General features: G+C 42.5%; 1 protein-coding gene across 1 annotated transcript in view; it reads left to right on the forward strand.

Moving 5' to 3' along the window:
- Positions 1-367: 367 nt before the first annotated feature.
- The window catches only part of MAP3K5 (mitogen-activated protein kinase kinase kinase 5), a gene marked incomplete at its 5' end in the record, with an annotated part of 100,496 nt that continues 87,570 nt past the window's right edge, over positions 368-13,293 (forward strand). Inside the window, one exon of the mRNA XM_080615535.1 lies at positions 368-725. Coding sequence (XP_080471661.1) covers positions 368-725 — 358 coding nt within the window. The remainder of the gene's footprint in view (positions 726-13,293) is intronic.

Raw genomic sequence — 13,293 nt, forward strand, 5'->3', positions numbered from 1 at the left:
TGGTCGAGTAATTTCGCTCTGGGGAGCGGAGCGGCTGGAGGAAGAACGAGGTCCTGGGGGAGGCGGGGGACGGAGGCTGGGTTGCTGGGGGTCTGCTCGCCGGGCAGCCCTTGTAGGTTGCGGGGAGGTCGGGAGCGGCGCGTCATGGTGCCGGCGGCAGACACCGAGGGAGGCTGAGCTCGTCTCCCCGCCTCCGGCAGCCCTCCTTAGCGCCCAAGGGGGGCCTCTCGCTTCAGCCCGGCCGCGTCTCCCTCCCTAACAGCTCGGCGGGACCGTTCCAGGGCGGGCGGCACAGCATGGCATCCGTCTAACCCTGGCCAGCGCTGCAGAGCTCGGGACCCGCCGCGGCGGCGGCTCCTCCGCCGGGATGAGTGACAGCAGCGAGGGGGTCATCAGCTTGCCGGTGCCCAGCCCCACCAGCGAGGAACCGCTGGGCCGGCGGGCGCAGGGAGCCGACGCTGGCGCCCGCAGCCTCTTGCCCGACTGGACTGAGGATGGCACCGCCGGGCCGGGCATCTCGACGCGGGCCAAGGGTGTCGGTCGGCGGACCGCCGTCACCTACGTGATCAACGAGGCGAGCCAGGGGCCGCTGCTGGCGGCAGAGAGCGGCGCCTTGCAGAGCCTGCGGGAGGCGTGCGAGGCGGTAGGCGCCGCGCTGGAGACCCTGCACTTCGGCAAGCTCGACTTCGGCGAGACGGCCGTGCTGGACCGCTTCTACAACGCAGGTGAGAGCGACCTGCCGGGGCTGATCGGTGCCGTGAGAGTTCGGGTCCCGGCCAGCCGGAGTTCACCGCGGGGCCGCGGGAGCAGGCGCGGTGCCTCTCCCGCTGAGGGGTCAGCGGCGGCCGCCCAGTCCTCCGGGGGCCGAGACCCGAGGTGCCCCCGCCGCCGTCGCGCCTCGGTGACACCTCCGGCGGCCACGGCGGTTCCGTGGACAGGTAAAAGTGAGTCAGAGCCTGGTTTTGTCCCCTCCGCTAATATGTTTTTGAGGAGAAGCACTCCGTCAGCAAGCGCACTGTGAATCAGCACTTGTCAGCGCTTGATTTTTCCCCGTGGGTTAAACATGACCTAGGTTTCTTTCTCACAGTCTCCCAGCAGAGCGCAGGGATGCGAGTTTTTACCAGAACATGCTGAGCTTTGCCTGAAACAGGCAGGAGCTGCGAGGCCCCGGGAGCTTTGAAAAGCAGATTTGGCACCAGCTGTAGCTCGACAGTTTCTTGGTTCTGACACAGTGTCAGGGGCGCTCCGTGTGTTTGTACTTGGAAGTTTATGCCTCTGGTACTGGTTGCATAAAACGTTTATGATGGATTGGCTTGAACAAAGAGCTACACGCACCAATCCGGTTAGCTGGCAGAAATCCCCCCCTGCTGCATCCTCTCACCCCGGTTTGCAAGCTTCTGTGCTATAGAACTGTCATAGCTCCATCTGAAGGTGTGGTGTGACCCAAGGTTCTGTTATGATTTACTTGACCCCATTTTTAAAAATTGTAACAAAAAACTTCCCTGTCTTTTTTACGTTATCGGCAGATATATGGTGTGAATGTAGAATATAAAAAAGAAAAAAAACAAGCCTCCCTACCAGATTTGGAAAGACTTCTTGCAGCCAAAGTCACAGTACTGAATTAGTGTCTTTTTGCCTTAAATCAAAAGCAGGAAGTTGACCTGACCTACAATTTTAAGCTTATTGTGTGGTGTGGGTTTTGCGTGTGTGAAATAGATGCAAGAAAAAGCATCTAAAAAGTTTTGGCTGATCTTGTAGTTTCCTCCTCTGCTGGGGAGAAGGGAAGAGAACGAAAACAAACAAACAAACAAAAAAAAACCAACAAAAACAAAACCCAAAACCAACCCTGGTGATATTGTAGCCAGTTTTCACAAAAGGCTGTTGAGTATGGACATGCATATGGGTGTCATCCCCCTGAAACTCTTCAAGCTTTGCTTCGTGGAATGTTGCTTTCAGTTCAGTGAGGCGGGTGATTCTGAAGCATGCAGTCACAACCTATTTCTTGTGCCTCTAGCGGAGCTGTTTCATTTGAGGTAGTATTCTTGGAAGTCAGAGGAGCTGTCTTCACAGGTGGAAGGCCACAGAGCTTCTGTATAGATCCTATACTCTCCACAAGTGGAGAAGAACTACTTAAGATTTCAGGCACCCTGACACCTCTTCATTCCGGGGAGGGTGAAATCTGAGAGTCTCTTGGTTCTGTTGTGGAAGCTGTCGCATAGTGAGGCCACAGAGTTGAATTATCCGTGATGGTTTTGTGCCTCTTAGGTCGGTTAATTTTTAGACTCTGAGCTGTGCGATAGGCGGAGTCTCGGCAGTTCATGGAGGCTTTTTTTGTAATGGGAGATTTGACTTGAAGTGGGCCCCTTTTAATTCTGGCAGTAGGTGTCTGGCATATAGTACTACATAACTGCACACTTATGTAATATCATTTGCTTATTTCAATGGCTTTTGAGCAAACTGTGTAAATGTGAAAACATTACTTTTTATTTCAGTGGTGTTTAGCTGTGGGAATGTAATCCAAATGTTGCAAAACAGGAAAAATACTTTGCCATTCTGCTTTAGCAGCAAAGTCCATAAACATGTTAAGAACTAAGAGGGTTCATCATATTCAGCCTCTGGACTTAAAGGGAGCGGAATGTAGAAGTTTGTGCCTGCTCCACTTTCTACTGTTTGATCTGAGGAGTCATAAACCAGCTGCAATCCTGAAACTGCATTGTGCTGCTGGCTCTAATGCTGGATGTAGGTCTAGAAACTGTGAGGTTTTCATACTTGTTTCTTTATTCCTGTTGCATTTTATTTAATCCTGTTGCATTTAAAGAGTAGAAGCTGTGTAAGCTGAAGAATGAAGATGGAAGAAAACCAGAAAGGTCATGGAGGGTGTAACTGATTCATTATTTTCTTTTTTTTTTTTTTGCACAGATTCATTATTTTTACTTTTTAACTGCTTTAACAAGGTGTAGGGCAGTGCATTTGTAGGTGACTTGGACTCCTTCCATATTACCTTTCTTGTTCTCTCTCTTGCTGTGTTGCTTTCAGTGATCAAAGAGGATATTAGTAATACTTTTAAAAAATGTCTACACACTACATTATTTAATAAAAAGTAGTGTGGGAAAATAGTACAAGCATGACTGAATGTCATATAAGAAGTTAGCAGTAAAGATAATTTCAAATTAGGTGATAGTTAATTGGTCATATTCAAGATACTAAGTCTTACTGGACTTATGTAAAGGCCAACTAAATTACAAGAGTAAGGAATGATTTGATTTCATGAAGGTTTGGAAAATAAAGCTTATAACTGTTTGAGTGAATTAAACCTCAACTCTCATAATGCATATAAATCAACTGTGATTTGGTGGGGGGGAAGAGTTACAGTATAACATCTGTCAGTCATCAAGCCTTCCCGTTTTAATATCTTGTTTCTGCTTTGTATAAGTACTGTGAACTCGTGGTGATCTCTGATGTAGGTTCACTTCATGCCTTTCACTGCTTCAAGGAGCATTAAATAAAATCTAATCTCAGATGTAAATACTCATCATCTGCTCTAAATGTAGATTAGCCTACTAATAATCTGCCAGCTTCAGCCAACCAATGGTCCTTAAATGCGGAGACATAATTAGTAGTGCATATGACTAGTGAGTAGATCTCAGCTATGTATAATTGGACTATTCAAGCATCAGTTATTACGAATGAGCCTATTTAGTATTTTTGCTTGCATGGTTTAAATTCTGCTGGATTTCAGAGAAAAAAAGTTGCTTCTTGAGAAGCGTCAAATCAACCCTAGAAACTGTTGAAAAAGTGTTTAAACATCTATTTTGGTCAGACATTTATCACCTTTTCCTCCACTTAAAAAGGTAATAAGGTGAGGAGGGGAAAATCTAGCCCAACTTATTACGAAACTCAGTATATCTGGGTTTGATCCACTGTCTCAAGGGCTTTTTTTGCTTCACGAAGAGGATACTTAGAGTTTTGGTGGTTTTATTTGCTTGTTTTCGCTCCAGTTGTATTAAGTTGCTGCAGGTCTCTCTTAAATTCAGCTTAATTTCTCAACAATTCAGGAATATTTAAAGAGTCAGGCAATTAAAGACATGCCAACAACTAGCAGGGAAGCCTTTCTACAGTGTAGTAGATAGTCATGGTGTTTTAAAAGTTACTAACCATTCGTATGGTAATTAAATGGTATTTTCTCTACATTATAATGAACAGATCTGTCTGTCTTGTTGATTTGACTTTTTTTTTTTTCCCTTTCTTTTCCTTTAGTTGCTCAGTTCCTTTTGAAAACTGAGCCATAAATGAGTACCGAGTACTTAGACTTTGTTTGGCTTGGGTAAGCATTTTTAATTTTCTTTCCCATCTTTTTTAGGCAGTTGGAATTAGGATGATTTGTTTTTGTTTGCAGATCTTTTGCACAGTCAAGGACTGTGCATCAAGGACTAGCTGAACAGAGTGCATTAAATAAATAAAAAAGGAAAAATTATCATAAAAAGAAAGAAAAGCAGGAATTGATAATCTGGGTCAACTCTTCATGGGAGGGAGGTGCTCTATGTCAAGGTAATTTCTTCACACAAGCTTTTTAGGATTAATCAGATTTTTGTCAATTTAAAAAATGTCTCATTTATCTTGTAATCTGGCATTTTACTTTTAAATTGTATTGATTTTAAAAGGCAGGATAAATTAGAGGTGAGTGTTCAGTTGACTAGCAAGACAGGTGGTGTGCAAGTGTTAAAACCAGGCTAACTAATAAAGAGGGTTTTGGAATGACCTGCAGAGTACGGTACTGTAAAGGTGAAAGCTGTGCTTTTTCTTCTTGAAGAGGTTAGTGATCTCATGTTTGGGGGAGATATACCTTAAGTAGTAAGAGAGAAACTTCATTGGAAATTTGCCTTATTCTGAAGTAACTTAAATCCTTTCTTGGAGAAACTCGCATTGACTCAGTTCATGGATAGAAGACTCCTTAGTTTATTCTCTTCAGGTGTGTGCTCCTCCTGCTTGTCTGCCTTGCAAGATTAAGCTACGGAATATCTTCATCATGCAAAGATGTAAAATTAAATTTTTGGAAGAATGGCAATTTTGTCAGAAGCACAGAGTCAAGCTTTCTGACTTTTGTGAATGATCTCAGAGGGACTGATGGAAGATGAGAGAGATTACAGAATGACTGAGGAGGATCTAGGTGTTCTCGTCTGTGCAGTCACTTGTGTTAGGATGGTTCTCAAGCTAAGCATAGTAAGTCATACAAATATCTCCTTGTAACTTTAATGTTGTCTTATATTGGGGGATTCCATTTTCTTCAGCTTCTTATGCTCAAGTTTCATAAATTAGCGACCCATAGAGTATTTTATACTAACACTGTTGTGTGGGGCCAATGAGATAATTCCCCAGAACAGCAATGATTGACTAAAATGGAGTTCATCAAATGAGAGATAGTAAAATAGGTTTAGTTTATGTTTGTTTCTGGAATTCAGCATCATTGCTTTTAGAATTCATGCAGGCATGGGCTGGAAATTGGCAGTGTCAGCTTACTGGGCTTAGAAACATATTGTAGAATGTGCTTGAGGAGAGTCTTGGCATATAAAAGGACAAAATCTTCAGAAGGCCAGTACAGTCACTTGTGTGAAAGTGAACTTAGCTTGGAAGGTGCTCCACAACTAAATTGTTTTTGCAGACTTTACAGAACATTTGTGAATAGTGCATTTATATATACATTTACAGGCACACAGAAATGCAGTAAAGCAGTACCAGGCCTGAAATGCATTCTTGCGATTTCTTCCTTTTATGTTAAATTTATATGCTGAATTCTATGATGCTATATTGTTTTTTGAAGTGATATGTGCCTTTATGTAAGTTACCTGGAAGTTCTCTGACTCTGACATGATAATGCAGGCTCTCCTCTTAAACCCAAAAGAGGTGATGTTCTTTCAAAACTCATGTTTTTGATTCTAGCAATTGTGGTAAAAAAAAAAAAAAAAAAAAGGAAGAAAAAAAAGCAGCATGCTTCCTACCATATTAACTGTTTTTAGGAGCAAAAAATCACTTCCAGAGAGAGAGAGTAACTGCAAGCTTTATTCTACTCATGTTGTATCTCAGAATGATTAGGTGTGTTTCACCTCTTTTTCTCTGTACTTCCAGATTATAATTATTTTCATTTCACTCACAGTTTTGTCAGACACTTGAAATGCTGCACATGCTTTCTGTGATTATGCAGCACTTGCATCCATCAGTTATTTTACCTTTCTGGTGCTCCCAACCCCCACTTCTCCAGGTGCTACTGAATCACCACTACTGTTTTTATAGCATTGTAACTAGAGAATCCCTGTTCCAAATGATAATTCTCCTTAAGACAGCAGAAGTTATCCTGATGTGTTATTCTTATCCAATTTCAGAGTCAAAGGCATCTACTAAAAAAAAACGTTTAGTCTCATTATCGGTATAACTCTTGTTGAAGGAGTTGCATTTCAGCAGCACTATGTTGCAAATGATGAGTCGGAGCAAGAAAGGCCATGTAGTTTAGTAATGCAGATGGTGTGCAGAATAGAGTTGATGATGAGAGCCATACTCATACATGTCAGGGAAGTGAAGTATATAAGTACCAAGTCTTTGTGTCTGAACATGTAGTGTATATAGTAACATTTAAATGGGGTGGGCTATAAACCTCCTTCTGATTCTGGATATTCATCGCGGACTCTAATAAAAGACATTAGAAACCTAAAACAAATACTTGGCACATCTTCAACATAAAATACTATTTCATTCTGAAACACCCGAGTGTGAGCTTCTTCAGGTCTCTCCCTGAGATGAAAGGCTTGCAGAGCATCTAGCTGTGCCCTCAGCACAGATGCATGATACTAATGTGAATTTCCAGCCATTTCTATAATGTAAATAATAATAATAAGTGATCTTGCAGTACTAGTTTACTATATCTCCCAGCGATATTGGTGAGACACTTGGATAGATGGTCCACATCCAGGCTTTTGTTGGGTTATTGGAAATTGCAGGCTTTTGAAATACTACCTCCTCTGCTAAGTGCATCAGGGTGTGTTGTGGTTTAAGCCCAGCCAGTAACTCAGGACCACGCAGCAGCTTGCTCACTTCCCGTCGCCCTTCCCCACCTCCCCCCAAGGGATGGGAAAGAGAATCGAAAGAATGTAACTAACTCTCACCCCTTGAGATAAGAACAGTCCAGTAACTAAGGTATAACACAAACGCACTACTGCTACCACCAATAATAATAATGATAAGGGAAGTAACAAGGGGAGAAAATACAACCGCTCACCACCCACCAACCGATACCCAGCCCGACCTGAGCAGTGATCTGGGCCTTCTGGGTAACTGCCCCCAGTTTATATACTGGGTGTGGTGTGCTGTGGTGTGGAATACCCCTTTGGTTAGTTTGGGTCAGGTGTCCTGTCTCTGCTTCCTCCTGGCTTCCCCTCCTCCCTGAGCGGAGCATGAGACTCAGAAAGTCCTTGGTCAGACTAAACATTACTGAGCAGTAACTAAAAACATCGGTGTTATCAGTGCTGTTCCCAGGCTGAAAGTCAAAACCACAGCACTGCACCAGCTGCTAAGAAGGACAAAAATGGCTGCTACTGCTGAACCCAGGACAAGGTGTTAGAACTAGTTTTCAAATACTCAGGAGAAATGAAGATTATGAAATTATTAGGGTCTTTTAAAATACAGTAAAGATGTAAAACTCATCGTGAGCCTACTGTTTGAGTAGACATCATGAAAGTATATTCCTCAGTGGAGAAAAGGCTGAATGGAGCTAGATAAGTGCTTTTTGAGAGTGATGCAGAAGAAAGCCTGTGACTGATTTATTTCTTTTTCCTGCAGTTTGCATCTCTGTAGCTCTGAACAGGATGTGTCATACAGAAATGACTCCTGAATTTGCCGCAGCCATGATAAGAATTTGACTTCTCTTTTCAGTTGCTTTCTAAAGCAAAGAAACAAAATACAAAAAAGCTGTAAATGTGGCAAGTGACAACAGAATAAAACAAATGGTTTTAAAGCCTAGAGGATCAAGGGAAAAATAGAAAAAGCATAGTGGTACATAATTGAGCACCATTATCTACAGTAAATTTTCCTGTCTGTTATGATCTTATATAAAATCAAGTTAAGCTACTGAAATATTCAGGTTTATGGCAGTTCATTTTCTTCTGTCTCTCAGTAGAGAAAGCTTGAGTTTTAAGGGTATTTTGTAGTGCTGATCATTTAAAACTTGTTCCTTTTTCCCCCCAGCCTTTTGAAAAGTCACAATTTAGAATTGCTGTATTTGCATGCATAGTTAACCTGCAAATTGTATTTGTATGTTATACCCAGAGAAAATAATTAAAAATAAGTTCAGTGGTGCAAAAATTTTAGATATTTTGCACATTTGTGGATAATAAAACGGAAGTTATTGCTGGGATTCCCATCTTTCATTGCAGGCTCCCTGCTCTGGATTGTTCCAGAACATCCACCATCCATAGTGGTCTGCTACCACTTATTTTGTATGGCTTCTCAGGGAGTTTATATTCAGTGATACAGATGCATGTAGAGAAGTATAGAACTTGTTAGAAAAGATATATGAAGCAGTCAGTGAAGTCATCTTGTACAGCATGGTGTTTGTGTGATAGATGACAGCAGACTCTGTTTTGACAATTGGGAAATTTTCTGATAATCACTGATGGGTGGATTTCTGTAAGAAGCTTGTAATTGTTTGTATTCCAACAGAAAATGAACCTCAGGCTGAGCTTGACATGCAAGCACAGGCTGCTTCTTTTTAGTGTATGTTACTTTTTTTCTTTTTCCCTCCGAGACCAAATTTGTGCCTTGACTGGAGCAGATATAATCCTTCAGTTATGAAGAACTGCTGATCAGCTAATAACGGCATGCCAGAATTCCATTCTCTTCTAAATTGTGTCCGCCTTTATTCACAGCCTTTGGGATGCATTCAGATGCAGCATGGAGCATAAAGATTTCCCACAGACTGACTCATTTGAAGTCAGTGGGAATCAGCACTCTTTCAAATCCCACAAGAAACGTACATTTTGATTTAGGAACCTTGTAAAAATCTGGCTCTGCATTTCTCCCATACTGTAATAAAGTAAATGAGTTGCTGTGGGACTTGCTGATGGCATCAGTGGATGTCTCTTGCAGAGAGTGCACTCTGGGTGAGTGAGCAGCTGGTGCTTTCAGTGGTGAAGACAGCTTTTCAGTGATGTCTTCATAGAATAGTTATCCGCAGCTCTTGCAGGGAGTTTTGTCTGATCTTCTTCCCTTTGCACAATACCTGCCCGATACAGGTGTAATGCTGCTTTCAGTACAATCTTTCTGGTTTCTAGGGAGTATAGACTGAAACCTTCAGTCTGTGAAGTGTGGAGATGCAGATTAAATAATTGCAAGAGTTGAAAGTTCTCCAGCACCTTCCCATGGACTTAAACGCTTCAAACAGAATTGTGTTCTGTGACGTGCAAGAGTGCCCATGTCAGTCGTTTCACCAAAGCACAGGCGGCCCTGGGTGTGAACAAGGAAGAGTCAGTAATGGAGCAAGAGGACAGGAACACTTGTACCACTGTAGGATTTCATTTCTCATTCTGAAGTGGGGCTGCTCGTGCTTGGAATAAATTTATCCAGTTATGCTGACACAATAGCAAAGTGCTTCATGTAACTCTAGCATAGAGGCACACCCATAAGATTAAAGCTTCTACTTCCGCTGCTCCACCTTCAATATGGTTTTTACAGGTACACACAGTTTTAAAGTGTGATAGTACTGCTTTTTCTCTCTATAAAAATATCTCTGAGGGGAAACATGATAGATGTGTGCCATAATTTTGAGTTTTGTTGGTTTATTACAGCCTTTCAATGCAGTATCTAAGATAAGGTTTCTCAGCTTTCCTCCAGGAACCTTTATAGGTGATCAATATGAAAATGGGTGGACTTTAATCCGAAAGCATGTGTGCTGACAACTGGTTCTGCTTCCATGTGGTGGCAATAATGTGGCGTGATGGTGAAAGCCAGGCTTTTGGCTGTGTGCTGCATCCTGTCTTCACTTGCTCCTTGCAGCCCATGCCATCAGTGGAAATGACATGTGGTATCTGTGGGAAAGAAGCTATTTGCCTCCTGAACGTAACCTTGTCTTCCAGATCACAGTTGGAAATGAGAAATTTTTGTCAGGTGGTTGGTGTGAAGAACTGGGAATTCTTCCAACTCTCCTTGAGAGTGGAATTTGGTCAGTTCTGAACACTACCATCATTCCTGGGTCCAGTGCAGTTGCAAAAGGCTCAGTGACACTGTTCCAGTCGCTTTCACTAGGAAAAGCAGTTGTTACCTGTGTAAATAAACTGAAGTCCTGTTTATTTATGTTCTGTTGTTTCTCTGAAGTCAGTTTCAACTTTCGTTTTCTGCAGAGCTGAACTCCTCTGTTACTTCATATAGTAAAAAATATACTTCATTGTGTCCGCCTTGTGATACTTGCAGTCCTTTAACATGTGTTCTGCTCCAAGGGGTTTCAGTGACCTTGCAAATCATGCAAACTGCTGTGCATAAACTTATTTGCTTTGCTTATGATGATGAAGCTTATTTCAGAAAGTAAACTTCCCTGATGAATACCTTCAATATTTGTATATTATTCACATTTCAAGACTGTGAAGACTATGTGAATCTACTTTCCACAACTATTTTTTATGACTGTATGTTAATTTGGAGAGGAACAGAACTTCTTAAAGATTTGTTTGTTTTGACACTGTGACTCAAAGCCTTGGTGGTTCTAGTTTCATTTTATTTCTGCTGGGGTTTTTTTATTTCTTTTATGTCTTTTACCATTGTCATTGAATTTGGGGATTTTCATGATTTATTAACCAGGAGTAACAACTCTGGTTCTAGTGAATGTTGCACATATGAAGCATAGGAGAGACTGCAGAGCAAACTAGGAAAAAAGTGGCACTTCCAAAATACTCTGTACAGTTATAACATTGTTATACAAATTTTTGTTTTTTTAAAGGATGCCTGTGTAGAGGAGGAAGGAACATGTTCCCCAGTGCTGCCCGTCTCAAGGGAGGAGGGGAAAAAAGGCATTACTCTTGCTGGAGCAGGCTGATGCAGCCAGTGCTATTGTCTTTGAGGAAATGCTGTGATCTTGCAGCACTGTGTGCTTCTGGCCTGTTCTTGAAGGATTACATTCTTTGCTACCCCTAGATCAGAGTGAGTAGAGTACTGTGGGTGGGTTGGTTGGTTGTTTTCCTCTTCTACTTGCTCTACAGATCTAGGGTAGGGTAGCACATGGGTGCTGCCCTGACTTACTACAGCCGTAGAAGGCTATCTCTGCTGGTCAAGTCTGAACTTGACGTGGCATTGCTGAGTCCAGATCTAGAGCTGTAGAGAAAGTACCTCCTGAGTCTCTAAGCATGAGGGAGCAAGCCCTCTGGCCTGCGGTAGAGCTGGCAATGGGTGGTGCATGCTGTGTTCTGCCCAAGCCTTTTCCTAGGCTGGTCTCTGTATGTGCAGCATTGTCCGGGGTTGAAACTGCATGATGCAGCTCAACCCAGCTGTGCTAGCAGCTTTTTGTTGGACTAGCCTCAGGGTATGTGGCAGAACTCCCTGTTTGCAGATGAGTTTTCAAGTGTCTCTGCCACTGAAAGAGCTTGTATTGAAGCTTTACTTGAATGCACTTGTTTCTTTGACAGTTAATAGGAGCAAAAGTTTGTGGAGGTCAGTTAAGCGTGAAGTGCTTTTAACTTGGTTTAAATACCTCAAGACACTTGGGCATATTTCACAATTTTGAGGAAAATGGAGAAAGTGCTGGAAGTATGCATTCTGAAAGTGTTCCACAAAAGAAGCAAGAAAATAAGGATTCTTCCCAGTAATTCTCTTACTAGAACCCATGATCTCCCTTTTCCAGCTGATGCAAGAAGGCCATTAAAAATGCTAGGAAAATGGACTAGTCTAAAGCAAGAGCTTCAGCCAATCCCTGCCAGTTGGGTGTGTAACTGGAAAACTTCCAGTCCCTTTTGTGGCTTAACCACTTGCATTTTGGTCTGTTTGCAGTGTCCCAGAAGTGTCTCTGCTTTGAATGATCAGTGTGTTGACAACCTGATATTTTGTCTCCCTCTTCTCTGATCAAGTACTTTAGTAGTAGCTCCAGTGGAAAAATTTCCTGGTAGGCAGACTTGCCAAGCCTTAGTGGATTTCAGTGTACACTGTGGCTGGCTGCAAACTGGCAGGTGCCTGTCTTCAGTAGAAGAAACATGAGAAATTATTTATTCCTTGTACATTATGATTTGGTGCTATTGATTTAGAGCTACTGCCGTAGTAATTTCTAGCTATACTTTTGCAGTAGAACTGTCTTAGACTTCCAACACTGAAAGGCCTAGTTTACGTGGCATATTTTGAAGTAATCTTTAATGCTGATAAATAAATACAGGTAAGGTGACAGTTACTGCAATGTGTATATCAATATCAGAAAAGAGAATTATCCTCCTGCTAAGAGTATACTGCTGCCTCTCTGTAGCTGCAGTGCTAAATAGGGTGAGAACTAAATTCCATTTTTGTATGCACTTGCTCTCTCAGTAAGTAGGACTGTTAGAAGAATTGAGTATATTGCATCCCCTTGAAGTGCAGTCCCATGGTGTCTTAAGTGGATGAAAAACTGGACTAAAACAGTTCTCCCTGGTGCTGCTTTCAGCATTGAAAGTTAAGTGATGAGGTAGGTCAGGTAGCTGATCTGATTGCTCACTTACCCCCGTATAGCTTTCTACTGAGTAAGTTCTCTGAGCTGAGTGTGCATTCCAGAGGACAGACCAAATGAAGGACTGCAGCAGCCTGAGTTGATATTGCCTAAAGGTGTGGTTTCACGTTATTCTTGATCCTGCCTCAGTGTGGGTTGCCTCATATCCTTTCATCTTCCGGTAAGGTTGGCTAAGGAGCATGTTTCACGTTTGCTGTGCCAGCTGTTTGTGCTCTCAGCCTGATGTTTTTCAGAAACTTTCAGTTTATTGCGCATGTTTTGCCTTGTATTGGAACAAAAAACTTCAGGACATCTCATCAGCTGGAAGTTCAAAGATTCTGCCACTTGAACTGATATTTGTGACCATGTCTGCTAGCAAATAAGAGCATTCATGGGTTCCAGAGTTTAGTTGCCTGTGCTGTTAAATTGTTAACACTTCTGGCATGCTTTTGGCCTGGGCCAACTAGTACAGTGTCAGTAGTATTCCCAGTGGCCAGCCTGAACACAGCAACATCAAGATGGGATGTAAGCCATTCCAGGCCACTTGGCCCTCATGCAGAAGTGGGGTCTGGAGCACATTTAAAGAATCAGGATTG

The sequence above is a fragment of the Psittacula echo genome (assembly GCF_963264785.1).
Source record: "Psittacula echo genome assembly, chromosome: 4".
Classification (NCBI taxonomy): Eukaryota; Metazoa; Chordata; class Aves; order Psittaciformes; family Psittacidae; genus Psittacula; species Psittacula echo.